The sequence below is a fragment of the Tenebrio molitor genome, chromosome 5 (genome assembly GCF_963966145.1).
Source record: "Tenebrio molitor chromosome 5, icTenMoli1.1, whole genome shotgun sequence".
NCBI lineage: Eukaryota > Metazoa > Arthropoda > Insecta > Coleoptera > Tenebrionidae > Tenebrio > Tenebrio molitor.
The window spans coordinates 1,185,928-1,212,874 of NC_091050.1; the positions used below are offsets into that span (position 1 = coordinate 1,185,928).

At 38.3% G+C, this 26,947-nt stretch overlaps 7 protein-coding genes and 1 long non-coding RNA gene across 8 annotated transcripts; 7 read left to right on the forward strand and 1 right to left on the reverse strand.

Annotated features, from left to right (window-relative positions):
• Window positions 1–1,834: 1,834 nt before the first annotated feature.
• LOC138130330 (ATP-binding cassette sub-family C member 4-like) lies at window positions 1,835–6,637 on the forward strand. Its single transcript, XM_069046766.1, has 9 exons — window positions 1,835–1,993; window positions 2,044–2,277; window positions 2,329–2,759; window positions 2,806–2,962; window positions 3,013–4,227; window positions 4,276–4,612; window positions 5,179–5,329; window positions 5,377–5,607; window positions 5,655–6,637. The coding sequence occupies exons 1-9, from the start codon at window positions 1,917–1,919 to the stop codon at window positions 6,563–6,565; spliced, it is 3,744 nt and encodes a 1,247-aa protein (XP_068902867.1). The 5' UTR covers window positions 1,835–1,916; the 3' UTR covers window positions 6,566–6,637.
• Window positions 6,638–6,766: 129 nt separating this feature from the next.
• Window positions 6,767–11,366, forward strand: LOC138130332 (ATP-binding cassette sub-family C member 4-like). Its single transcript, XM_069046769.1, has 8 exons — window positions 6,767–7,340; window positions 7,583–7,804; window positions 7,852–8,279; window positions 8,331–8,487; window positions 8,537–9,712; window positions 9,764–10,082; window positions 10,130–10,280; window positions 10,331–11,366. The coding sequence occupies exons 1-8, from the start codon at window positions 7,264–7,266 to the stop codon at window positions 11,347–11,349; spliced, it is 3,549 nt and encodes a 1,182-aa protein (XP_068902870.1). The 5' UTR covers window positions 6,767–7,263; the 3' UTR covers window positions 11,350–11,366.
• An 886-nt stretch (window positions 11,367–12,252) lies between these two features.
• LOC138130341 (sialin-like) lies at window positions 12,253–14,653 on the forward strand. The gene is made up of 3 exons (XM_069046788.1): window positions 12,253–12,868; window positions 12,927–13,781; window positions 13,834–14,653. The coding sequence occupies exons 1-3, from the start codon at window positions 12,853–12,855 to the stop codon at window positions 14,343–14,345; spliced, it is 1,383 nt and encodes a 460-aa protein (XP_068902889.1). The 5' UTR covers window positions 12,253–12,852; the 3' UTR covers window positions 14,346–14,653.
• On the reverse strand, window positions 13,833–15,095 carry LOC138130357 (uncharacterized). The gene is made up of 2 exons (XR_011159580.1): window positions 14,895–15,095; window positions 13,833–14,837 (listed from the first exon to the last, which is right to left on the reverse strand). It is a non-coding gene; the product is annotated as an uncharacterized lncRNA (long non-coding RNA).
• Window positions 15,092–17,063, forward strand: LOC138130340 (sialin-like). The gene is made up of 3 exons (XM_069046787.1): window positions 15,092–15,507; window positions 15,560–16,414; window positions 16,464–17,063. Exons 1-3 carry the CDS (start codon window positions 15,492–15,494, stop codon window positions 16,976–16,978), a joined length of 1,386 nt encoding a protein of 461 aa, XP_068902888.1. The 5' UTR covers window positions 15,092–15,491; the 3' UTR covers window positions 16,979–17,063.
• A 206-nt stretch (window positions 17,064–17,269) lies between these two features.
• On the forward strand, window positions 17,270–19,126 carry LOC138130339 (facilitated trehalose transporter Tret1-like). The gene is made up of 2 exons (XM_069046786.1): window positions 17,270–17,646; window positions 17,692–19,126. Exons 1-2 carry the CDS (start codon window positions 17,583–17,585, stop codon window positions 19,041–19,043), a joined length of 1,416 nt encoding a protein of 471 aa, XP_068902887.1. The 5' UTR covers window positions 17,270–17,582; the 3' UTR covers window positions 19,044–19,126.
• A 632-nt stretch (window positions 19,127–19,758) lies between these two features.
• Window positions 19,759–21,998, forward strand: LOC138131243 (uncharacterized). Its single transcript, XM_069048143.1, has 3 exons — window positions 19,759–19,881; window positions 20,897–21,132; window positions 21,184–21,998. The coding sequence occupies exons 1-3, from the start codon at window positions 19,848–19,850 to the stop codon at window positions 21,655–21,657; spliced, it is 744 nt and encodes a 247-aa protein (XP_068904244.1). The 5' UTR covers window positions 19,759–19,847; the 3' UTR covers window positions 21,658–21,998.
• A 1,483-nt stretch (window positions 21,999–23,481) lies between these two features.
• Window positions 23,482–26,316, forward strand: LOC138131811 (sialin-like). Its single transcript, XM_069049026.1, has 3 exons — window positions 23,482–24,293; window positions 24,812–25,669; window positions 25,721–26,316. The coding sequence occupies exons 1-3, from the start codon at window positions 24,278–24,280 to the stop codon at window positions 26,233–26,235; spliced, it is 1,389 nt and encodes a 462-aa protein (XP_068905127.1). The 5' UTR covers window positions 23,482–24,277; the 3' UTR covers window positions 26,236–26,316.
• Window positions 26,317–26,947: the final 631 nt, after the last annotated feature.

Here is a 26,947-nt window from a genome sequence, read left to right on the forward strand (position 1 = left end):
ATCCAGTATAATAAATTACGTCCAAATGTTGTCTTTAACTTTGTAAGTGTTTGTAAGGTTAGCAAGATAAACGTCACATATGTCACCTGCGCTTCTGCGAAAAGGGATGACCAAAATTCTGCAAAATTGGGCGTTTGTTTCATACGCGTCTACGTTTTTGCATTTGCAGCCACGTTTAACACAATTTTTTGCTTTTTTCTTGCAAACCAGACGTCTTTCAAGGACCAGTTTTTCCCTACAGCATTTTTTATTGACTATCAATTTTTTATGTAAATCTTAATTGATTCAACATTTTAAAAAGGCATGTAAAAATTACGTTTTTAAGACTTGGGTGATTGCATTAATGGGATTTTATTCTTCACCGTCTAAAATATCTGCATTTTAAATTTCACAAAAATCCGCTGGAAAATAACTGAGTTATTAGGCTCGAAAGTCTTAGCTGAGACACCCTGTATATGATCCTTAAGAATATTTTTGGAAGCTTGACGATATTACATAAAAATATCTACGGAATCACTATGAAGTGAAGACAATTATCTAAATCTTTTATGTATCTCAGACACCATAAAAAATATTTTTCAATGGAAACTTAAGTCTTCTATGTATTTTTCATGATGTCATAGTGATACAATTCTCTTTGGTAGAAGAACGTTCTTACAGAAACTTTTTTCTTTTTAGTGAACTGAAATTGTTCAAATATGCGAAATGAAATTGATTGTATTTATTTGTGGAAATTCTACCAAAGAGCGTAGCTTTCTCTTCAAAACACGTTTCAAAAATGACAGCCAATGAAGCAGCGAAAGTATGAAAGTGATGAAAATTCAAACAACTTTTGTAGAGATCTAGAAAAAAACATGCCAAAGGAAGAACTCAATAATGAATATGCTAGAATAGATGTAGAATGTGTTGTGGGATAAAATATGCAAAAACAACACTAGTTGTGCTAAAATAGGTTTCAGACATATTTTTTTAGAAGCAATGCAGGAAAATCTTGATTTTGAGGAATCTCCACCAAACCGTTTGATTTTCAGCTTGAACTAGCAAATTAATCTGTTTGGCAAGGTCTGGTATCCTTGCAACAATTATGATTTCGAACAAATCTTCTATCAAAACAACGGCTCCACCCAGAGCTTTGAAACAAGACGAAATTAATTTTCTTTCAGCAAGGTGCTGCTTTGAATCTTGACGACCACTTAAGTTGTTCCTAATTTCATAAACGCCGATTAGTAATAATTTAGGTTCGCTGTAGTTCCAGGAAATTTGATTAAACCAGTTAAAAGTTCAGTTCTGTTGGGAAGTTGCGTCTTGAAAAAGTAACCTTGTTGTTGTAATTTTTCTGAATAAACTAGTGACTCACGTACAATTTAGTAAGTACACCAATGTGTCTTTTTAAGTCGCGCTAACTTGCCGAATTTGTGTTAACTCAAATACTATTTGGCATAATCCTTTGAAAATAAAGTAGGACGATTACGACAACAGTTTTTTTTATTTGTATAAATAGAATGAACAATACCCACAAACCCAAAGTCGCTTCGTGTGTATCTAGGGCTTAAGCTTTGAACAAAAAATAACGATTCTTTGTCGTCAACTCTGTCGTAATTATTTGTACAATGATACCATAAAGCAAGCATTGAACTATTAATAAGTAAACCGATACAAAACAAATCATGAAAAATCGGAAGAATCGGTTGTATTGAAGATGTGCTAAACGCAATAAACTTCCGAGATTTTTTTTTTTGGCTCAGACACACTTGATAAGAAAAATCTGAATTGGGAACAAGACGAATTGTTTGATAATGAACGAAAATGTACTATTTGATTTGTTAATACTTGTTTGCTTGGATTTCTATAAATGTTCCGAAAAGATAGAACGTTGTCTTTTAATATAATGGTAGCGACAGGTAGTGTACGGTAAGATGGACCATTTGGAGAAGCAACAGCGAAAAAGTCACCCTCGTGATCGCAACAACATCATCTCAAACATCTTCTTCCTGTATGAGCCTTCACTCCAAACAGTCAAATTTTTAATCCTCTTGCTTCCAGTTACGCAATCAAACTGTTCACGAAAGGCTACAAAAAAGATCTAGAAGAGAGCGACTTGTACGAGGTGTTACACGACTACCGATCGAAGAAACTGGGCGACGAGTTGGAAGCAGAATGGGACAAGCAAAAGAAGAATCGAAAAAATCTGTCAGTGGTTCGATTGATGTTAAGATGTTACGGCCCTTCGTACCTCTTACTCGGCTTCATGCAACTCTTGATCAACATGTGTAACATGTGAGCCCCAAAATGACAATCAGAACAAGCAATGTCAAGCATTTCTTGCAGATTGACTCAGCCGTATGCTTTGGGCAAACTCGTCTCGTACTTCACGCCCGGTCAGACCGACTTGACCAAACAAGACGCTTGTTTCTATGCGGCGGTCGTGATCGGGTTCAACTTGTTCGAACGTCTGTACAAGCACAACTACTTCCTTTTGTTGGGAGGATTCGGGATCAAAGTGCGAGCAGCTTTCTGCTCCTTCATGTACAGAAAAGCGCTCAAGCTGAGTCCCGCCCACTTGGGAGACTTCACCATAGGGAAGATCGTCACTCTGATCACCAAAGACGTGGACTGTTTCGAAGCTTTCGTCGATTTCGGAAACGACATCTGGATCGGAGTGATCAAGACGTTGGTCACTTCTGTCATCCTCTACATGCGAATTGGAGTAGCTTCTTTGGCAGGTGTCGGGTTCTTTCTGCTGGTGATGCCGGTGCAGGGTAAGTGAAGACGTCGAGTCTTGTCTTTGCTGATGAACATTTCCAGTGTATCTTGGGATGTTGGTGACTTCGATGAAAATGAAAATGTGCAAGAAGACAGACGAGAGGTTGCAAATCACTCAAGAGACTTTGTCGGCAATCAGAATCATCAAGATGTACACTTGGGAGAAAATTTTTGACTCGAAGATCTCCACTGCCAGAAAGTGAGTACCTACCAAACAATTTTCCCGAGCTCACTGGCGCGTCTTTGCAGGAAAGAAGTGAACACAACTTACAAAATTTTCTTCATCAGATTTCTGATTATTACAATCGGGAGTGTAAACTCTCACGTAGCCTTCTACCTCATGTTCATGACTTACATTTGGCTTGGAAATACCATCACAGCAGAGACTGTCTACTTCATTCTTGGAACGTTCCAAGCTCTGACCTACGGTCTCACCATACTGTTCCCCATAGGTGTGTACCAGACTGCTGAGCTGAGATCTGCTATTAAGCGAATAGGACAAGTGGTGAAAGCGATCGAAATCGAAGCAGAAGAACCGACCCAGCACATCTCGATTCTTCCAAAGATTCATCTGAAAAACGTGACGGTGTCAATCCGGAACAACAAGATTCTACAAAACGTAGAACTAAACATAGACAGAGGTTTGACTCTAATCACTGGACCTGTAGGAAGCGGCAAAACGTTTCTCTTGAAGACCATCTTGCAAGACTACAAACCAGAAGAAGGGAGTTTGACGATCCAAGGTACTATATCGTACGCCAGTCAAGAACCGTGGCTGTTTCCCTCGTCCATCAAGCAAAACATCCTGTTTGGTCAGAAGTACGACGAGAAGCGCTACAACGAAGTGTTGAAGATTTGCGCGTTGATCTACGACTTGGAACTGTTGGAATCTGGTGACAACACCATCGTCGAAGACCGCGGGATCAACTTGAGCAAAGGCCAACAAGCTAGAATCAATCTAGCCAGAGCGATTTACAAAGACAGCGACATCTACCTCTTGGACGACTCTTTGGCAGCACTGGACGCACACGTCAGTTCCTTCATTTTCAAAGAGTGCATCTTGCGGTTCTTGAAGGACAAACTGGTGGTTCTGGTCAGTCATAACGTGGACTACGTGAAAAACGCTGACGCTACTGTCGTTTTGCAAAACGGCAGAGTGGAACAGTGCGGGAAACTGACGGAACTGAACGAGAACGAATTTTCGCCGCCTGACGACGACACCAAGAACGTGCGCGACGGTGACATCGAAGAAGAAGCTCCGAGTGAAGAGACCAAGCTCATCACGGAGACCACCACTGAGAGGAAAGTGTACCACGAGGAGAAGAAATCGGGCGAGGTTGACTCAGCCGTTTACAAAAAGTACATAAGATTCGGTGGTGGGTTCTTCGCCTTCTTCCTAGTCTTTTGCATATTCGTAGCGGCGCAGGTTGTGATGAGCTACACGGACAAACTAGTAAGCGACTGGTAGGTATCTCGACAACTAGTCGACAAAAATGACCATGACGATTTCAGGGTGAATTTGGAAGAAAAGATCTTCAATTATACAGTCGCAAATGCAACTAATTCGACGGAAGATGAGGAACTGCAGCAACAACGAACCAAAATGTTTTACATGTACAGTTTTATGACGGTTGCTACAGCAGTCACGTCGCTGGGCCGAGTTGTTGGACTGTTGTTGTTTGGCAGAAGCGCAGCGATGAAGCTCCACAAATACATGATCTCGACGATTGTCAACGCATCGATGCGATTTTTCGACACCAATTTCATCGGCAACATTTTGAATAGGTTTTCTAAAGATCTGACAACTGTGGATGACGCGATACCGTTCGCTTTTTACCACGTTTTTAGAGTGAGTCAAAATGACAAACCAAGCGGTTGAGGAAAACTTCCAAAAGCGGAAAATCATATACTCAGAAAGTAGCTTAAATCGATACACTCAGCTTTTAAAATGAACCAAATTGGAAGCTATGAATCGTAAGCTGGGCTGGCGTTGGAAAAACTAAACCGTTTAGAACAGTGTAAAGTTTGAATTTCCCGCGCTTTGACACGAATGACATTTGTTTATGTTTAATCAGGACATAATTGAACATGATTGTTTTCAGCAAAGGGTGTCCTTAGGTATTTGCTTCGAGAATAGGAATTGTTAAGTTATTCTGTTTTTAACGTAAAACATTGCAAAGAAAGAAAAAAAGAAAGATTTTCTTGGCTGTAATTTTAGGTTAGCTGTCAACATGCTCCAATTAATCTACGCTTTAAAAAATCACAAGAATTGACTGTTTCCAACGCCTTTCCAGCCATATAATTGTTACAGTTTGTCACAAAACTACTTCTGAAAACTGTCAACCCAGTTTCAACTCTTGAAAGACGGTTTTAAACCTTTGCAAGGTTTGACATGACCAACCAGACTATTTCCAGGTCCTGTTAGTTTTGATCGGAATCGTCACGCTCATAGCTTCCGTGAGTCCAAGTTCCCTCATCCTCACAGGAATATTCCTGGTCGTATTGATCCTCCTGAGACGATATTGTCTCCGGACTTCTCGAAGTTTGAAGAGATTGGACGCTTTGAGTAAATTGAAAAGCAATTTTTTTCCAAATGTCATCGCGTTCTTGCAGCCAGAAGTCCAGTGGTGGGCCATTTGAACGCAACGCTTGAAGGCCTGACCACCATACGAGCCTTCAAAGCCGAAGCCATCCTCAAGGATGAATTCGACCGCCATCAAGACCTCTACACCTCAGCTTCGTACGTCCTCGTTTCCAGTATGCGAGCATTTGCATTTACGTTGGACACACTTTGCGGATTCTTGATAGGGTTTATAATCGCGCGATTTCTGATCATCGACAACGGTAAGTCTCTCCAAAGGATTGTCCTTAAGTCACTTCCTGTTTTGAAGATATCCTGGCGGGTCATGTTGGTCTGGCGATCACCCAAGCTCTGAACTTGACTGGCACTTTGCAATGGGGAATCAGACAATGGGCAGAGATAGAAAATCGAATGACTTCAGTCGAGAGAGTCCTCGAGTACACCGAAGTAAAACGAGAAAACCGACAAGGTTTGGAACTGGAAGACTGGCCAAAACGAGGCGAAGTTAAATACGAAAACGTCTTCCTATCTTACACGAACTCGAGCGAAAATGTTTTGAAAAACATCAACTTCACAGTTCTTCCAAATGAGAAAATCGGAATAGTTGGAAGAACCGGAGCTGGGAAATCTTCAATCATCGCCACTCTCTTCCGGTTGTACGAAGTCGAAGGCAAAATCACCATAGACGGTGTAGATACCAAGACGCTATCGTTAGACTCGTTGAGAGCAAACATCTCCATAATCCCACAAGATCCAGTACTCTTCACCGGTACCATCCGCGACAACATCGACCCAACTCGACGATACACCGACGACGAGATCTGGAAAGCCATAGACACTGCCAATTTGAAGCCACTGGTACCGAGTCTCGACTTCGAGATCATCGAAAGCGGTTCCAACTTCAGCATCGGACAGCGACAGCTGATCTGTCTGGCGAGAGCTCTCATCCAGAAGAACAAGATCATCGTCTTGGACGAGGCCACAGCCAATATGGATCCAGAAACGGACCACTTGATCCACAAAACGATCAGAGACAATTTCGAAGGCTGCACGGTTTTCACCATCGCCCACAAACTACACTCCATTTTGCACAGCGATAAAGTCATGGTCATGGACAAAGGAGAGATCGTCGAGTACGACGCGCCAGAGAAGTTGCTCGAGAGGAAGGAAGGGAGCTTTTACAGGATGGCAACGAAAGCTGGACTGTCTGTGTCGAATTAAATTGTATTGTGTTGTATTTTGTATTGACGAGGAAAGACCGAAGCAAAAATAAAATACATGAGTTACATTGAATTATAACAATTTAGGAGTAGGTTTAGACGACCCAGATGTCGAGGAAAGCAAATTGTTTATTTCCGCTGGCGCCACTAAGTAATTGAAAAAGTACCTTTGATTCAAATTTAAATAGATCAGCAAGCTTACCTCCTATTAACAGTAATTAGTGGGTCACTGACACAACTGAATGTCAAAAATATTTTCACTCAGACAACGTATCTTAATTAAATACAATTGCAAAATCTCGTTACGTCAAAAAGTAATAAAGATAAAGGTGTAAATATTATGAGACAAAAGAAATGTGACTGTTGGAAGGCCAGTTTTATTGACTCAAACATTCAAAATTTGTCAAATGCACTAATAGAGCAATGATGGAATAATTTTCGAAAAATCGATGGTACCAGGATCAAGCTTGTTTTTAATCGATGTAAGAAACTTGATTTCTCTTTTAACACTACCACTGTTTACTATTTATCACATTTCCAAAAAAACATATTTTTCATTAATCATTTTTATTACGATTTTATGTCGGTATTTATTTGTATTAATTTATCGCATTACGTATAACAATAACAGTTAGTATTGTATAACTAGGAAGTTGTCAACATTTTTATGTAGTTTTGAAGACAAGTTCAAAATGAAACATGAACCATCTACCAAAACGACAGAGAAAAACCCACCCCAAAGAGACGGTCAACGTACTTTCGAATGTATCATTTTTGTAAGTGATAATAAAAATTAATTGGGCAAAAATTATTTTGAGATTGTTCTTGTAACGTGCAGTCCAAGTCCGTTCAATTGGACACATCTCTGGCAACTTGCTAGACCACGTCTAAACAATGCGTAATTTCTTTCATAAAAATTTTGCAATATTTCAGAACGTAGAACTCTCTACCTTTGGGGGTTGAAACCTTTTTTTTCTGTTCTGATTTCAAAGAAAATCACCACTTTGATTATTTCTAGTTACGTCCTGAGACTGTTCAAAAAAGGTTACAAAAACGAATTTGAACAAGAAGATTTGTACGATGTACCAAGAGCTCTCAAATCAGAAAAACTGGGAGCTGTTTTGGAACGCCAATGGAAAGAGCAAAAGAACCCCAAATTAATTCGTTTGCTGTGTAGCTCCTTTGGGATTTGTTATTTCAGCCTGGGCCTCATGAAGCTACTAGCAAATACGCTTTTTTTGTAAGTATTGAGCACACCCCAAATCTGGTCTCAAAATTTTTTTGCAGAATAATCCACCCTTACGCTTTATCTAGACTGCTTTCTTATTTCTCACCAGGACAAGATCTCTCCAAAAATCACGCCTACTTCTACGCAACGCTTGTAACGGTCTTCAGCATCGCTCAGACCATCTTCAGTCACAACTACTTCCTGTTTTTGACAGGACTCGGAATACGAATTCGCACGGCTTTGTGTTCGTTTCTTTACAGAAGACTGCTACAGATGAGTTCAAATCATTCGAGGAAAATTCCATTCGGAAGGATTGTCACGCTTTTGACAAAAGACGTCCAAACATTTGAATCTTTCGTCAAGTGCGGAAACGAGCTCTGGATTGGGATTGTCAAACTTATGGCCAGTTCTTACATTCTTTACGACAAAACTGGACCATCTGGATTAGCTGGACTTGCAGTGTTTGCAATTGCAGTACCATTGCACGGTAAAGACAGTTATATCGAGTCAAGCTAGTGTACAACGAATTTCTTTTCAGGATATCTTGGACAAAATATAATGTTGCTGAAGAAACGGATGTGTGAAGAAACTGATGAAAGACTCCAAACGACACACGAGGCGTTGTCAGCTATCAAAAGTGTAAAAATGAACACTTGGGAAGGTTACATTTGTTCTAAAGTTTCTAAGGCTAGGAAGTAAGTGTAACGTGATCTAGAGGTGTTGTCTAAAATGGTGAATTTGCAGAAAAGAAGTACAAACAATATTTGAAATCCAGATTTTGACATTTATCGGATTGACCATTGGTGGTCTTACATCAAGAGCAGCAGTCCACGTCTTGATTATGACTCATGTTTGGCTCGCAAATGATACCACAGCAGAAACCATATTCTTCTCCTTAAACTGCTACTATTTGTTGTCAGACAGTTTGGCAACTCTTCTACCTTTAGCTGTTTACAAAGCATCAGAACTAGTCGCTGCTATTAAGAGACTCGAAGAATTCGTGGAAGATCCACATCGAGAACAAGAAATTTCTACCAAATCCTGCTCAACTTCAAAAATATCTTTATTTGGTGACAACAAGAAAAATGAGAAACTTGAAAACGGACTGACTGTGGTAACAGGTCCCATTGGTAGTGGTAAAACGTTGCTTTTAAAAACAACACTAGAAAATCTTCACCAAGAAGACAGGAATCTGGTACAAAAAAGTGTGTCTTATGTACCGCAAGATCCGTGGTGCTTTCCTTCTACTGTTCGCCAAAATATTCTTTTTGGAAATAAGTATGAAGAAAAACGTTATCGAACAGTTCTCGAAGTGTGTGATTTGTTGCACGATCTAGAATTGATGGAAAATGGCGACTTGACTGTAATTCAAAATGGTGGATTCAACTTAAGTAAAGATCAACAAGTCAAGATTAATCTAGCTCGTGGTGTTTACAAGAAAAGTGATATTTACTTGATAGACGACTGTTTATCGTGTCTCGACATTCAAATGAGTGATTTTATCTTCAGCGAATGTGTTTTGAACTTTTTGAAAGACAAAACAGTGGTCTTGGTGTCCCATAACTGGAAGTACCTTGAACGAAGTAACAAAGTGGTGAATGTGAATAATGGTAGTACTGTAGATATGGTAAATACGTATAAATTTAAGAACGGAGATGACACTAATGGTGATAAAATGTTCCCTGGAAAATTAGCGAAGACGAAGAAAAAGTCTACAGATGTAGAATCAAAATTACTATTGGAAAACACTACCGACACAGATGTTTACCATGAAGTAAAGAAATCAGGAGAAGTGGATGTCAGAATTTATCAAGAGTATTTGAAACTAGCTGGAGGTTTGACGTTATTTTTGATAGTATTTTGCGTTTTTGTACTGACTCAAATAGTGACGACTTCCACCGATGACTTGGTAACGTCATGGTAAGTTAGTACATGGGGGAGTAGCATTGAGTGGAAAGTAATTTATTCAAGGGTCAATTTGGAAGTCTTCGCCACGCAAACAAATGCGACATTACTTGAAAGACTGGAAAGAAGACGGGAAGTGGTACCTTCGTTCTATACTCTGATGACGCTCTTGGAAGTGGTGACTTCTTTGGCAAAATATTGTGCTATTTTTCTCCTAAGCAGAAAAATCTCAACCGAGCTGCACCGCAAACTCATCACTAATATTGTCAGAGCTCCCATGACATTTTTTCACACAAATTTGATCGGAAATATTTTGAACCGATTATCTGAAGACCTTGTCACAATCGATGAAGTGGTACCACTCGTGATTACCAACTTGTTTCAAGTAATTTTTCCAAATAGTATTAAACCAATCTGAATTGTATATTTTAGAATTTTCTGAAATTCGTAGAGATAATCACACTGACAGCGCACATAAATCCTCTTCTGCTAGTACCGACGTCCTTTCTAGCAACACTCTTGATTTTCTTTCGAGGATGGTGTCTTCACACTGGACGAAGCCTGAAAAGACTAGCTGCTGGCAGTAAGTCTTCGATTCACGTACTTTTGTCCAAAATTAAATCCGATTTGCAGCCAGAAGTCCTGTGATTGGTCACATGAAAGACACCCTGGAAGCGATGACAACAATCAAGGCCTTCCACGCGGAAACAAGACTGAAAGATGAATTTAATGACCATCTGGATGTAAACACTTCTGCGTGTTACATTCTCCAGTGCACCACGACAGGTTTTGGCTTCTTTGTAGAGATAATTTGCAATCTATATGTTGGAATCGTGATCGTGGTACTGTTAACAGTTCACGATCCGGTCAATCCCAAAAGTAATTTGTTTGAAGATGTTGGTTTTGTCATAACTCACACGTTCTTACTGATTCAACTTCTACAGCGAGTACTCTACCAATGGACAGAAGTAGAAACTCAGATTACTGCTTTAGAAAGAATTTTTGAATATGTTGACGTTGAAAGTGAAAGCCAAGTTGGGAAAACGTTCGAAAATTGGCCCAAATTTGGAGAAATGGAACTGGAGAATAATTCAGAAGACAAATTTTTTGTTGGTCTTGTCAAGGCGCACGAAAAGATTGGAATCTCTGGAACAAGTGAATCTTCCAAATCACTCATAATTTCAAGATTGCTCAGATTGTACCCATCCCACGATACAACCATTATCGATGGTGTCGACATAAAAGCGCTCTCTTTAAACTCGCTCAGATCTAAAATTTCTGTACTTTCTCAAGATCCACTTGTTCTCAGTGGTACAATAAGAGACAATATCGATCCAAATGGAAAACATACAGATGAGGAAATCTGGAGGGTTATTGAAGTTGTGGGTTTGAAATCAGTCATTTTTGACTTGGATTCTGTGGTACTTGCCGGAGGTTCAAATTTTAGTCAAGGTCAAAAACAGTTGCTGTGTTTAGCGAGAGCTCTAGCTCTTGGTAATAAAATCGTAATTGTGGATAATATTACGGCACAGTTAGATTCACAAACAAGATGTCTGGTTCGTGATGTTATAAAAACTAGTTTTAGTTTTTGTACTTGTATCATATTTGATCAACACCTGTGTTCAACTTTGAGATGTGATAGAAATATATGAAAAACATGTAGTTTTTTGATGATCGTTTTTATTCACCTAGAAATTATTTCAAAGGCCAAGTACCAAAAAATCAGAAGGGTCCTGGGTTCAATTTAACGCGTAATTTACAGCAAAAGTATCGTGTGTTCCACAAAAAACTCACTCGCAGCAAGCCATGATAAAAGCGAAGTATGTCTTAGTACCAGATGTGAAATGAACTACTAAAGTAAATTTATAGGTTATCTGTCACAACTCACAATATGATGAAAATTTGTAAGTAACAAATGCACTAATTCCAGTGATCCTAAAATCGACATGACCAGTCTGTCTATCTCTATAGTCATGGCTTACTGCGAGTGAGTTTTTATTGGAACACACGATATATTTTTATTGTCAAACAATGAAAAAGGGGGATGGGTGGTGACAACCTGTCCGGAAACCGGGAGAATGAAACTTTTGAGTAAAGTTTAACAAAATGATACCTATTTATTCAACAAGCCTTAAACTCACAATACAAATTTTGATAACACACAAGCTAGATTTTATCAAAGATTGTGACAAGATAATGGTGTTGGACAAAGGTAGCATTGTGGAATTTGACAGTCGGCAAGTGTTGCTAGACAAGGATATGCTTCACAAGATGTATACGTTTCAATAAATGTAAAAGAAAACACAAAACACAAGTGTATTGTTTTATTGGATCTTCTCAAGTAACTTTTAATTTTTACATGGTATGAGAATTATCCTTTGGTCAATAATTTTCTTAGCATGTAAAAGAACTGGTGCAGCCTATCAACTAAGTTGTCTTCATTAATAGAGCCGTCCATAAAAACCATGATGTAGGCAGTACTTACGACAAAATTATAAATTAAATTATTACACCAATAAAACACTACTTAGATCTCTCCATTTACACCATCAGAATTAACCCAACGCATGTGTACACATCACGTCGTAATAAAACCTGCAATAAATAATACAAGATGAATGGTGAAAAGATTAAAGTGACACTAAATGCAATTGAATAGAACTGTTAAGTCAGCGTGAAAGTGTGGTGTTGTATTTTGTTCAAATAAGTATTTAATTTCATATGTTTAATATGTACTTATTATACAGGGTGTTATTGAAAGTTGTACAGATATTTTAACCACGAGCTACTGGCTTCATGTAGAACTCGGAAAAAATATCTAAAAAATTCTATGTCAAAAAATAAAATGACATTTATTTTTTGAGCTACAATTTTTTTAAATTGGTTTTAGTTTTCTACGTTGTCCTACAACCTCGTAGGTAAAATTTAGGCACATTTGAAAAATACACCCTGTATATCATGTTTTATAAAATGTACTCATGGTTAAAATATCTGTATAACTTTCGATAACACTCTGTATATAAACGCTGAGGAAACAATGTTGTTGTCTCAGAAGTGGGTATAGATATGTAATTATGTATATCCAAGTTCTGGACTTCAAAGGAAGACCCCGTTGACACTGCTTATTAGGCAAAATCGTTTTCCATTTAGAAATTATGGCCGAAAAATCAGGTAAGAATCACATCTGTTCTCTGTTGTTTAAATGTCAGTTCAAATTGCTTTGCTTCAGAAATTGTAACATGTCAGCGAGTCTTAGCACTCATGGTCCTCTTGGGCTTCATGATCCATCACATGCTTCGCGTGAACATATCAATAGCCATAATCGAGATGGTCAACCGAAACAACACCACGTCGACAACAGACGCACCCCGTTACAACTGGGACGAAGAAGAGAAGAACAACGTATTGGGTTACTTCTTCTGGGGCTACGTCCTCACCCAAATCCCAGGCGGACGACTGTCGGAAATATTCGGAACAAAAATAATGATCGGTATTGGCATCTTGACCGCCAGTCTCTTAACCATCTTGACACCCGCCGCCAGCTACATGGACTACTACTGCCTCATCTTTGCCAGATTCGCACTAGGTATCGCACTGGGATTACAATGGCCCTCGATGCCGCCGATGGCCACCAAGTGGGTGCCTCCCACAGATATGTCAAAATTTTTGTCGCACCTGACGGCTAGTTCTTTGGGAGTGGCGATCACTCTACCCATGTGCGGATACCTCATAGATTCCTGGGGTTGGCCGAGCGTTTTTTACGTCACGGGTACCATAGCATTGACGTGGACAATATGTTGGTTTTATTTAATTTACGACTCACCCGAGCAACACCCGAGAATTAGTGAAAACGAGAAACTGAAATTGAGACGCGAGATCAAAACAGATATGCCTTCGACAAAAAAGAAGAGTACTCCTTGGACCAAAATACTAACTTCTGGTCCTGTATGGGCCATCATTGTGGCCAACACTTGTGCTTCTTTTACATTTTTCATTGCTTTCATGCAACTACCCACCTATATGAGTCACGTTCTGCATTTCAGCATTAAAGCAAATGGATGGTTTTCTAGTCTGCCATATTTTGGTACGTTTTTGTTTTTGTTTAACTGTAGATATCTTGAAATTTTTGTTTTCAGTGAGATACTGTACATCTGTGATTTCTTCGTGTGTTGCTGATGGCATAAAAAAAAGTGAAAGACTTTCAACGACAGCCATACGAAAAACGTTTTGCTCTATTTTATTCTTTGGGACATTTATACTGTTCGCCATGCAAGCTTTCTGGGGCTACAACAGTATTGTTTCGGTGACGGTTTTCACCAGTTCTCTAGGTCTGATGGGTTTGGCCACGCCCGGAATACACGCAAACTCTGTGGATATAGCTCCGGCATACTCCGGCACCGTTTATGGCATTAGTCAGGTACCTGCTGCTTTAGCTGGTTACGCCCTAACAAAAATCGTTGCTGTCATCACCAAAGACGAACAAAGTTTTCAACAGTGGACCTACGTATTTTGGATCGTGGCGGGAGTCAATCAATTCGCTTTCTTATTTTGTCTCATCTTCATATCTGGAAACGAACAAAGCTGGAATCACAAGACAGACGACGCAGAAATGGAAAAATTACAAAATGGTGGATCTAAAGAATGTTAACTTTTCAGTTGCTAGGTTAGCGATAGGGAATTTTAGATAACACTAAGTCCAGACGCAGTTGGCAACTCTCGGAGGCGCCATTTTGGCAGAAACGTCACGCTGACATAACGACTGGCGCAAACGTTTTTCGACGTAAACTGTGTGCGCATATCTATTAAATTGAGTTTTGGTGCGAAATTTCAGGATTGAAAAAGAAAATGCCGCGTCGTCTTCTCAAAGTTGTGGCCAAAACTATAAAACATTTTTTTGAACTTCATGTTTCTTGGTGTCTAATTAGTTTTTATAAAATATTTGTATTAATCAATTAATTGAAAGGTTTGATTACCTTCAGCAATTCCCAGGTATTTTTCACGTTTCTCTTATGACTCATTACCTTCATTCTTACATGAAGTGATTTTAAGGTTTTGACATTGAATAATCTGTACCTGGACATAACCCCACTTTTCAACAGACGTGATCACAGAATCAAACAGACGTTTTTAGTTTCTCCTACTACAAATATTAATTTCCGTTATTAATATTAATAAATACATTGAGATCTTGCTTTACCACCATAGTCAAGTTTTGACAATTTTGACATTTTCACATCACATTCACACCACACAAAAATTTAGTTTAAAAAAAGTGAATAAATAATATATCTACCTAGATAAATACAAAAAAAAAGGTTGCAGATCATTCACAACACAAACTGTGACAAATATGCTTCACTTGCTCTTTCAGTGTGTCGAAAAAACAAGACACTTGACAATAAAAAAAAAATCTCATGTAGCGCTTTAAACATTAAGCAATTACAAGTAAATCGGCGTTTTCAGAAGATACAACAAAAATAAGATCTCTGTTTTTTCACAAACAGAATTAACTTGTAAGACATTAGCATACATTAGCGACGTCATAATAGAATTTATAACAATAGGAGATGAATGGCGCAGACATTAAAGTGACACCAATAAAATTGAATACAGTAGCAGCTTAGACAGCACAAATGTTTGGTGTTCAATTTTGTTGAAATTATTATTGAAGGCATTATAATTTCAATGTAAAGAGAATTGTCGTTCATGCAGATGCATTTAAACAAAGTTGCGAGAAAATCTATGCCAACAGAATTACGATTTAATATGCGAAGAGGTCTTTCCATTACAGATTATGTCAGGAAAATCAGGTAAACAGGCGTGTGCGATTGAAATTTGTCAGCTTGAACCATTACTTTCTAGAATGTTTAACATGTCAACGAGTCTTAGGACTGATGGTCCTTTTGGGCTTCATGGTCCATCACATGCTGCGAGTAAACATATCAATAGCTATCGTCGAAATGGTCACCAGAAACAACACTACATCCACAACTGAAGTACCCCGCTACAACTGGGACGAAGAACAGAAGAACAACGTTTTGGGTTACTTCTTCTGGGGCTACGTCCTCACCCAAATCCCCGGTGGCCGTCTGTCGGAAATATTCGGAGCAAAGAGAGTGATCGGAATTGGAATCTTGACCGCCAGTCTGTTAACAATCTTGACTCCCGCCGCCGGCTATCTGAACTACTACTGCCTCCTCGTTGCCAGATTCGCTCTAGGTTTCGCGATGGGAATACACTGGCCCTCGGCGCCGCCCATGGCCACCAAGTGGGTGTCACCGGCAGATACGTCAAAATTTTTGTCGCATATGACCGCTAGTTCTTTGGGGGTGGCGATAACGCTACCCGTGTGCGGATATTTGATAGACTACTGGGGTTGGCCGAGCGTTTTTTACGTAACGGGTACCATAGCATTGACGTGGACAATCTGTTGGTTTTATTTGGTTTACGACTCACCAGAGCAACACCCGAGAATTAGTGAAGACGAGAAACTGAAGTTAAGACACGAGGTGAAAAGAGATGTATCTTCGGGAAAAAAGAAGAGTACTCCTTGGAAGAAAATACTTACTTCTGGTCCTGTATGGGCGATCATTGTGGCCAACACTTGCGCCTCGTTTACATTTTTTATTGCGTTTACGCAACTACCAACCTACATGAATCACGTGCTACATTTTGACATCAAAGAAAATGGGTGGTTGTCTAGTCTGCCATATTTTGGTATGTTTCCGTTTTTCTTTAACTTTGTCTTGAATTGCTATGTTTCTAGTGAGATATTTTACATCTGTGGTTTCTTCGTGTGTTGCTGACGTAATCAAAAAGAATGAAAAACTTTCAACAACTTCCATACGGAAAATTTTCTGCTGTAGTTTATTCTTCGGGACATTTGTGTTGTTCACTATACAAGTTTTCTGGGGCTATAACAGTATAGTTTCCGTAGCGGTTTTCACAGGTTCTCTGGGCCTAATGGGTTTGGCCACGCCTGGAATATACGCAAATTGTGTGGACGTAGCTCCAGAATTCTCCGGAACTGTTTACGGTGTTAGTCAAGTACCTGCCAGTTTATCTGGTTACGCCATCACAAAAATTGTTGCGCTCATCACCAAAGAGGAACAAAGCTTTCAACAGTGGACCTATGTATTTTGGATTTTGGCAGGAACCAATCTATTCGGTTTCTTATTTTGTCTCATCTTTACATCTGGAGACGAACAAAGTTGGAGTCTCAAGAAAGATAACGCAGAAATGGAAAAATTACAAAATGATGGATCTAAGGAGACTCCATAAATAGAATTTCCAACGATGAAAAAGTAATACTGAGAAATAATAAAATAAGTAATGAAAGTTACTAATAAATTCTTCTTAACGTAAATACATTTCTTTTTCATTTACATATTTTATCAGCCTTACATAAATGTCTATAAAAATTTTAAATTAACTTATATTCTTCAATCCTTTTTTGATATTTTTCAATCTCTTATCTAATACTTCTACTACCTCAGCATCAAGAGAAAAACAAACCAGTGATTTCAAATAAATCGTGTGATAAAATAATTTCAGATCAAGAATGCATTACAGCGTCATTTGCTTAATTTAAGTACTTGTGTCGAAATGCGGTCCAAAGGACACTAGATCTGAAATGTGTTTGGCCACACGATACATTTTGACATTAGTGATGGGTTAGCGTTTGCTGGAAGAGTAAGATATGCGAATTGTTTTAACTTTATGATTTAATATTTCTATGACTGCAATGCACTAATTCAACAAGCAAATGATAATAAGCGTCAAGGTGACTGGCAATCATCATTAGATGGAGATAACGACAAGTGAATTGATAGTGTGATAGATATCATTATTGCAGATAACAGTTTTTGCAACTTATGACAGAGTGATGGTCGAAGTCAGCACCGGACAAAATAACAAGAAATGGCCGCAATACATGACTTCTTCGTTAGGTAAGTGTTCAACGTTTCAAACCAAAATGAAAAATTTGGTTGTAGCTGTGGTCGTCATGTTCACATCTGGAATTCACTACGGGTGGCCCAGTCCGTTTCTCCCGAAGCTTCTGTCAGAGGACCACCCACTCAACATGAATTCCGAAGAAGCCTCCTACATTACGACAAGTGCTTCAGTTGGTGATATCGTCGGAAGCATCGTATTCACAACTTTGGCTGACACCATCGGAAGGAAAACATCTCTCCTCCTGATCGCGCTGCCCCAAATAGCCTCAAACATAATATTGTACTTCTCTGCGTCTTCTTCTCTGGCTTTGTTGTACGTTGCAAGATTTCTAGGAGGTGTGTCCGAAGGAGCCTGCCTTTGCATCCTACCCATCTACCTCGGAGAGATTTCAGAAGCCAGAATCAGAGGCAATCTACTGTCGTTCTTCTCTATCGCTTGGTACAGCGGTTCTTTGTTTGTTAATGCTGTGGGGTCGTACTTAACGATCGAAGTCACGAGTCTGATAACTCTTTCGTTCCCAGTCTTTTTCCTGGTGACGTTCTTTTTTATGCCCAAAAGTCCTTACTACCTCCTCATAAAAGATCAAATCGAAGAGGCTCGACTGGCTCTGGTCAGACTGAGAGCCAACAATAACGTCGACGAAGAATTGTCCGAATTGAAGAAAGACGTCGAGAGGCAAATGTCCGAGAGGGGGAAATATCAAGATTTGATATTGATAAAGTCGAACAGAAGTGCGATATTGATGATGATGGGGTTGTCGATTGTGTGCGAGTTTTCCGGCATCACCTCTTTGACGTTCTACGCTCAGTTGTTCTTCATGGAAGCTACGGATGTCTTGCCAGAAGAATGGGCCGCCAACTTGATGATCGTTCTTCAGCTGGTCTTCACTCTCGTGTCGTCGGCCATTTTGGACTACGTGGGAAGAAAACCCCTTCTGCTCTTCTCAATTGGAGGTTGCTGTGCTTCGTTAACATTTCTCACGGTTTACTTCATGTTGAACGACTACTCCTCGGTTCAAATGTCTGATCTGAATTGGATTCCTCTGATGGGAATGATGCTCTTCCAAATCTTTTTCAACGTGGGATTGGGAAATGTGGTCAATTGTCTGACGGGAGAGCTCTTCTCCGCCAGCATCAAAACCAAAGCAACTTGTGTGACAACGACAATCTACGCCATTTGCGTTTCCGTTGATACTAAAATCTACCAAGTGTTGACTGATACCTACAGCTTAGGAGTGCCTCTTTTGGTTTTTGCCACTGTACAGTTAGTTGGTTTTATCTTTTGTTGGAAGCTTGTGCCGGAAACTAAAGGCATGACGCTCGAAGAGATACAGCAAGAGATTAAGACTCGGAGAAACATTCTCGAATCGAAAAAGACAATAAAGAAATAAAACGTTATCTCAGAAAATTGTGTGAAGCAATTATTACTTAGTAGTTACAGAATCAAAAATTAAATCTGTTGGTTTTAGTTAAATCATTTTGTTTTTTATTTCGAGTTTCCCCTTCTCATCATCTGGTTTTTCAACAAGCAACAATCAGTTGGAGAAACAACATCTTGATGAAGATGGACCACCTCATTTTACGGTTCAGTATTGGTGGTTTCCTCGTCGGTCTCAGTATTTCACCTTCTTTCTTTCAAGTGGCTAATTCAGTGATTTAGTTTGTTGCAACAGAAACACGAGTCACTGCCTTAATCTTGAGGATTTTGCAATAATACGTGTAAATACTGAATGCATATACCAATTAAAATTTAGTCATACTACACGGTAGTCTCAGTTTCATTGAGTGGTCTTGTTGGCAAACACACAGTGTAAAATGCTGATTAAATAATTTAACTAGAGATACAGAAATATTGCTTCACTTATAATGTTTGAGCAAACTGAAACCTCAAGGTCACGATGGGCCAAACCGATCGAGATTATATAACTATTTTTCTATTTTGCACCTTTAATAGGTATATTATTATACTCATGTCATATCGTGAGGAAATTCCTTAACAATGACACAGAACATAAAACACAAAAAAGTCAAAATGTAGAGGCGAGACCCCGGTAATTATGTTGATAAGCACTGCACTATTACTTGATAGTATTATCCGTAATAGTGTATGTACTTCGGCAAAATTGCCGTGCCGCCGGGTGGTGGAGGGTCATTATCTGCCCTGGCAGCAAACATTATAGATCAGACAGCACAAAATGAATTCGCTAGTATTGAGAACCAACAAGGATAGTAAGTAAATTGTTTCCTCAGACATTATTATGAAATAGTTATTTATGGTATAAGTGGGTTATTTAAGATATTACCCACGAGAGGTATTTGTAACCTACGAGGGCTTGCCCGAGTAGGTTATTACCTCGAGTGGGTAGTACTTAATAACCCACGTATGCCATACAACGTTTTATCCAATATTCCAAAATTTTTAGATAATGACATTATTGATGAAATTCTGCTCCCGATGGGTTATGGACGTTAATAACCCACGGTGCTAATGGCAACGTGGGTTATGTATGTTATAACCCACGGTGCAAATGGCAACGTGGGTTAAAACAACAGACTAGTTATAGCCCAGTTTACTCAATTAAAACTAACTAGTAAAACACGATATTACTATTGAATGTTGGATAAATATTATTATTATCGATATTGAGAAAAATATGCGATTTAAACTTTTACAAAGAAAGTTAATCTATATTTGAGAATTATCAATCATGAAAACTGAAATGAAAAAAATATACATAAATAAGAATAAAATGGACAGTGTGTTCTGCAGGTGTCGCACAGTAAATCATGAAATCTCTTGTTATAAACTGGGAACGTTACTGTTGTAGATACACTTGCAGACAGTTACGTATTGAAATCATCTGAAGTCTCAGGTTTTGCCGCTGAAATGGCTTGCAAACGCAAACATAGCAAATATAGTTCAATCATTTCGTCAAACTACGTGTTTAAAGGTTTAGCATTTGAAACCTTAGGCCCTTGGTGCAAAGAAGCCATCGATTTCATTAATGTCATCGGAAACCTACTTATCGCGGAATCAGGCGATTCAAAATCAAAGAAATTCCTTTTCGAGAGGATTTCCCTTGCCATTCAACGTGGAAACGCTGCAAGCATTCGGGGCACTTTTCCAGATTCCGCAATATTATCGGAAATTTTTGTATTATAAAACAAAAATGTTTATGTAATTATGTTGTTATAAACTGTTTTGTTGCAAAGTCATTTATATTTCTTGTATTTATTTTTTCAGACACACTTGAATACAGACAACTAACCAGCGATTACGTAGAGGAAGCTCTAACAATAATGGAAAAAACATTTATCCGTGAAGAGAACGTGAGTCGAGCATATGGCATAGCGAAAAACCCTCATAGCGTTGCCGAAGAACGAAACCTAATGCGAGATATCGTCAAAGATGGTGTCTCGATCGTTGTAATCGACAAGAGCAACAACAAAGTTGTCGGTGCTTCCCTCAACAAAATACACGTGACCACAAACCAAATCCAATTTTCACTGGACCAATTAATTTTGTTTTAGGTGAGACCTGCACCAGGGGAGAAAACCTACCACGGAAAATTTGAAGATATGAGTAACGAATCATCCAGCCGATCGTGCGCCAAGTTTGATGACTACACTGTCTCCACATTCTTCGAGCTCTGTCAAGTTGACTGTTTGCTAGAACTGACGATGGTTGGTCTTTTACCCGAATACAGAAAGGACGGTAACGGAAGATTGATCTATCAGACAGTTATTGATCTTGGACGAGGGTTAGCCACAGGAGTGAACACGAAGCAGCCTGTTGATGGACAAGAGTTAGCTTTGGAACCTGTTCCAGAAATAATTACTGGTGTGTGTACCACTGAGAAGGCCTGGGCCAGGGCGAAGTATTTAGGTTTTAAACTGGTCACCGAAGTGGGTTTTGATAAGTTCAGTTTCGAAGGAAAGACTCTTGCAGACGTTGTGGACAACAAAGACTTTCAAATCAAGCTGGTGTACCAAAGCTTAAAGTAATCAATACCCTGGTTCAGTATGACGCTTTAAATACTTCAATCCAGAAGAATTTCAAAAATAGAAGATTTTTTAGCTCTTAAAAAGTAAACAATATAAATACGTGTCTTTGTCTTTGGGAGGCGTTGTTATGGAAAATTGTTTGAATAAAATTATTTCCCTTCTTTTGTATTGTTAAGTTTAATTCCTACAATAAAAACTGTTTAGACAAGTTGTGTAGCTTACTAAATTCTAAACAAAATCCCTTCAATGAAATTTTCTGTGCGGTCAATACTTTCTGAGATATGATATTTAATATGTTGCTCCATTTACAACGCAAATTTTAAATTTACTTTTCATGCCGCCGGCCGTTATCGACGGTTTTGCACGATTCAAAATCCGCCGGGAACGTAAAATTCCCGGCCTAGTACTTACAAAAGTGACCTTGACTAGAGAATGGGCAGGCAGCATTGAACGGACTCCGTTTCGGCGCAGGGACGCGTGGGTCGCGGGTTCGATTCCACTTGTGAAACAAATTTTTTACTTTTTAAAAATGATTTAAATTTGTCGGCATGAAAAAATTTGTGAATTACACGTCCAGAAAATGTTTTGCGAGTGCTCGTGTTGCTTCGCCTCGGCTAAACCGCCTCGGCTACGCAATATCAGTCACACCCGCAAATTATCATTTTCTGGACTTGTGATCCAAATAACTATTGAGTCACGGCTCCCGTTAAATTCACACTACCACTGCATTTATAACAATCTTTACAACTGTACATGTAAAATTATGACGACTTAAAAATTTCAAGAGTTACAACGGTTTGAATTGAAATGATAAATTTTTATTTAGGAAATTAACAGTTTTAAGACTCTTCTTTCAAAGATCTAAAATACTCCGTCAAAGAATGCAAAGGATACGCTGTTGAGTAATTTCTTTCACATTTTTTCATCAGTTATTTTCCGAGTTGTCACTAGTAAAGAAGCTGTTTTTATTAAAATCAATTCACGACAAAGTTAGATAGTCCCCCATTAACAATTTTATAAAAACAACTTTAATGTAAAATTGTAAATCTACCTACTACAATTTTACAAATTTCATCATATTAGTCACCCAATTGTTAAAAGGTGACTCATATGATAATTCACAAATAAATAATTTATTCAAATACCTACAGCTACTGACGCACGTATTTATTCACTTACGCGAATAATCCCCAAACTTTAGATGCTTAGTGAATAATTTAAGATAATTTATAGTTTTAACGTTAACACAATTTTCAAGGACAATATATTTACTGAAATTTATAAAAACAAAAATAAATGAATTTAAATGAAAATCTGGAAATTGTTATTATTAATTGATTTAACCAAAATCAAACGAGATTTAGTTTGTCATGTGCTTGTTAATACAATATGTACTACTAATTAACAAACGAAGCAAATTTTAGAAGAAGACCTTGAAATAAACAATAAGAAATATACGAGTGTATTTGTAAGTAAATGAGTGATAACATTTTGCGAAAATTTTCATTTTTACTTTGATTAATTCCCTCCCACGTACATCAAACATGCGTGTTCAGCCAATCAGAGCGCTTGCTTTCAACCAATCAAAAATGTTTATCGCGATAAAAACGTCCTACTACTCTGTCATCTGTTAAAAGTGATTAAAATTACATTCTTCTCCTGTCAGATTCTCAAATTGTTTTTGATAATTGTGTTTTTAATAAGTCTATTATAAATAAATAATTACCTAACGTTAAAGTTTGTAGTCTGGAATTAATCTTGCCAAAAATAACACGACCTAATTTTTAATATCTGATAAATTTCCCAATTTTCACTTAAACATTTTTCTTTAGCTAATTTTACTCGTTGATATTTGGACATTTTTATTCAAAGGTTTTAAATATTGTTATAAAAACTGCAAGGAAAATCTTTAAATTTCTATGGTTAAATACAGTTTTCCGAAGAAAGAAACTGAATTATGCCAATTATACTCGTATGTACGAGTAGGTATATCTCTCATTGCCCGATGGCATTTTAGCTAACATGTTATATGTACAGTGTGGAATAAAATGATTTACATCTAGTTACCTTTGGAATTTTTGCACATGTAAATTTTCCTGTACCGCTCTACTTTTTTTTTCGAAGTGCCGAACTATTAGTTCTGTCAATAAATGTCATCAATCGAATTGACAATTGTTACAATTTACTAAATTGAATTAACAAACGTTGGTGGCCACTTTCAACACTAGCTGTGACTTGCTTTTGTTAGCTCCTTTTTAATTTCAATCTCTACTTTGCATTCATATCATCCCTTCGCAATAAATCACATTTGGAATTTGGATATATATTTTGAGGTTAGGCTTTCTTTTTTTTGTAAAGCGGCTATTCGTATTTTTACAAGGGTAATGCAAAGGTAACTAGATGTAAATCATTTTATTCCACACTGTACTTACCCATTTTATTTCCACTGGGTCTGTTAAAAGTTTGCGACCTGTTCTATTTTGATAATATGCATCAGTATTCCTTTTATCTACACTTTTTTTTAGTCATAAAAAGTGTTTTCCACGCTCAAGGTAAAATACAAATGATATAGATTGGAAACCAACAACAGACAAGCTACGATCAACGTCTAATTAAAAATATGCCAATTGTGTCCGGTACGTACGTTCTAATTAACTCAACTGCACTAACAAGTCAACAATATAAAGAAGCTAAAGGTCGTATTGACTCATAACAATTTTTATTGTTTTCAACTGTCATAAATTCTCACTTTTCTCCTTTGTAAACTGCCTCTTAACTGCCCTAAAGCAAAATGAGCAGATAACGAACCGTTGCCCTAGACAACACATTCAACGTTACATTTCTGACAGGTCTTGAAAAATTTGTCAAAACTGTCAAAAATAAATGCGAAACCATTTTTAAAAGATTTGGAAGCTTCAGGGACGTCGTTTCGAACAATACAATTTTGTATGCAACTCGTTTCTGGGAAAATTGGGTTTTTCTAATTGCCCTTGGTCAAGAAAAGCCCAATTTACACAGAAACTTGTTGCATAAATAACTATTATGTGTGAGCAATGAAATTCTCACACAGATATTTTTTTTTTCGATGCCAACACCAAGAAATTGGTCCACATTCTTTGACGCAAACTTACAGTTTTTAAAAAATTATTTTCAGAATGTTTAACATGCAAACGGATCTTGTCTGTCATGGTCATTCTAGGCTTCATGATCCACCACATGTTGCGATTGAACATATCGATAACCATCGTCGAAATGGTGACCATGAACAAGTCCAACGCTTCTCTGGTGTCCTATGGACCTCGCTACAACTGGAATGAAGAAGAAAAAAACGATATCTTGGGTTACTTCTTCTGCGGCTTTATCTTAACACAAGTCCCAGGAGGACGTCTTTCCGAAATGTACGGAACACGAATCGTTGTCGGAGTGGGTCTGCTCTGTGCAGCACTTGCAACAATCTTGGTACCACTTGCTTGCCACATGCACTACTACTGGGTACTGTTCGCAAGATTTGCTCTTGGACTGGCGCTGGGAGTACAATGGCCTGCCATACCACCGATGGCGGCCAAATGGGTGTCTCCTTCAGACACTTCAAAATTCATGTCGCACATGGCAGCAAGCGCTTTAGGAGGGGCTTTGACTTACCCAGTCTGCGGATACTTGATAACTTCTTTAGGTTGGCCAAGTGTCTTCTATATTTCTGGTGGCATTACGCTGCTGTGGACGATGGCTTGGTTCTACTTGGTTTATGACTCGCCGGAACAACACCCAAGGATCAGTCGAGAAGAAAAGGAACAACTCATAAATGCCAGAATCGTTAATTGCGCGGCAAACAAGTCTAAAACTCCTTGGATTAACATTTTTATTTCGCCGCCTGCATGGGCTTTTATCATGGGTAATGTACTGTTTTGCTTTACAACTTATCTGGCTTTGTACCAACTACCCAGCTACATCAGTCAAGTTTTACACTTGAACATCGAACAGAATGGATGGTTGTCTAGTTTACCCCATCTTGGTAATCGCTGCAAGATTCAACAAATTTTCATCTAATCTCATATTTCGCTAGGAAAATATGCGGCAGCTGTCATCTCGTCGTATCTTGCTGATAGAGCTTTGAAAGCCAAGAAGTTTTCCAGAATCACCGTCAGAAAAGTGTGCACCACCATATCATTTTGGGGACCGAGCTTACTCTTCACTATCCAGGCTATTTGGGGTGACAACTACACCGTCTCCGTGGTAGTTTTCGTCAGTGCTTTCGCTTTCATGAGTTTTGCCACTCCTGGAGTTCTAGCAAATTGCGTTGACATTGCTCCCGCTTATTCCGGAACCATCCTCGGAATTAGCCAAGTTCTGGCTGGCGCTGGTGGATATGTATCCACAAAAATTGTCGGTTTAATTACTAAAGAAGAGCAAAGTTTTCAACAGTGGAGATACATTTTTTGGATCGCTGTGGGAGTTAATATGGTGGCGGGAGCCATTTTTCTTATGTTTGCTTCTGGCGAAGTACAAAGCTGGAACTCTAGCGACAGGAAACCACTTGAGGAAGTAGAGCGGGAACAAAACGTACCACTGACAGGATAAAATTGTTAAGTGTGTGGTTAGAATCTTATTATGTTCGATTAAATTGTGTGTTCATGTTTTCGTATTGAATAAATGCTTAAATTACAATTTCTCCGTTTTCATTTCCTTTTAGAAAACTTTTCTGTAAGAAAAGTTATTGACAAGCCGAAAAAGTTTTTTGAAATTTTCACAAAAAATACCAGGAAATTCATTTTATAATTACAAATTTTTGTTTGCACACAACGCTACAACCTTGGCTACGAAATCCTTTGATGATCTCGAATTCTCGAGATTGGCTTGCCTCGGCCGCAAGCGACCTCGGCGACAGTTTTTCTCTCGGTTCGTCAAAGTACGATTTCGCAGCCTTGATATACAAATAACTATTTTTTGACTTTTTGACTAAAATAATATTCTACTTTCAGCTACCTATATGTGTGCATTGCAAGCCTGCAGCTCGTTCTTATTTGCTAATTTTTATTCTACGCTTTCGTTCATTTATCTTCCATTTTTAAACGAAAAAAAAGTACCTACTTTGAAAATCAACAACAGACAAGTTACAGTTAACGCCTAATTAAAAATATACCAATCGTATTGGACACTTAAGATCTGATTGACTTAGCACAAAAGTGACTAAAGTTTGTATCGCTGTTTTTAAAAGTTACTAGTTTTTCCTTTCATTTATTTAAATGGAAAAAATTGACAGGCCTTGTAGGTACATCATACAATAAATTTA

Coding starts and splice junctions, on each gene's coding strand:
- LOC138130339 (XM_069046786.1), top strand. CDS start 17,583: ATGGTCGAAGTCAGCACCGGACAAAATAACAAGAAATGGCCGCAATAC. Junction 17,647..17,691: donor ATACATGACTTCTTCGTTAG/GTAAGTGTTCAA, acceptor ATTTGGTTGTAG/CTGTGGTCGTCATGTTCACA.
- LOC138131811 (XM_069049026.1), top strand. Junction 25,670..25,720: donor GTCTAGTTTACCCCATCTTG/GTAATCGCTGCA, acceptor ATATTTCGCTAG/GAAAATATGCGGCAGCTGTC.
- LOC138130332 (XM_069046769.1), top strand. CDS start 7,264: ATGAACCATCTACCAAAACGACAGAGAAAAACCCACCCCAAAGAGACG. Junction 7,805..7,851: donor CTAGCAAATACGCTTTTTTT/GTAAGTATTGAG, acceptor ATTTTTTTGCAG/AATAATCCACCCTTACGCTT. Junction 9,713..9,763: donor GATGACTTGGTAACGTCATG/GTAAGTTAGTAC, acceptor AATTTATTCAAG/GGTCAATTTGGAAGTCTTCG.
- LOC138130340 (XM_069046787.1), top strand. Junction 16,415..16,463: donor GTCTAGTCTGCCATATTTTG/GTATGTTTCCGT, acceptor CTATGTTTCTAG/TGAGATATTTTACATCTGTG.
- LOC138130341 (XM_069046788.1), top strand. Junction 13,782..13,833: donor TTCTAGTCTGCCATATTTTG/GTACGTTTTTGT, acceptor TTTTGTTTTCAG/TGAGATACTGTACATCTGTG.
- LOC138130330 (XM_069046766.1), top strand. CDS start 1,917: ATGGACCATTTGGAGAAGCAACAGCGAAAAAGTCACCCTCGTGATCGC. Junction 1,994..2,043: donor ATCTCAAACATCTTCTTCCT/GTATGAGCCTTC, acceptor TCTTGCTTCCAG/TTACGCAATCAAACTGTTCA. Junction 2,278..2,328: donor TTGATCAACATGTGTAACAT/GTGAGCCCCAAA, acceptor CATTTCTTGCAG/ATTGACTCAGCCGTATGCTT.
- LOC138131243 (XM_069048143.1), top strand. CDS start 19,848: ATGAATTCGCTAGTATTGAGAACCAACAAGGATA. Junction 19,882..20,896: donor ATTGAGAACCAACAAGGATA/GTAAGTAAATTG, acceptor TTATTTTTTCAG/ACACACTTGAATACAGACAA. Junction 21,133..21,183: donor CTTCCCTCAACAAAATACAC/GTGACCACAAAC, acceptor ATTTTGTTTTAG/GTGAGACCTGCACCAGGGGA.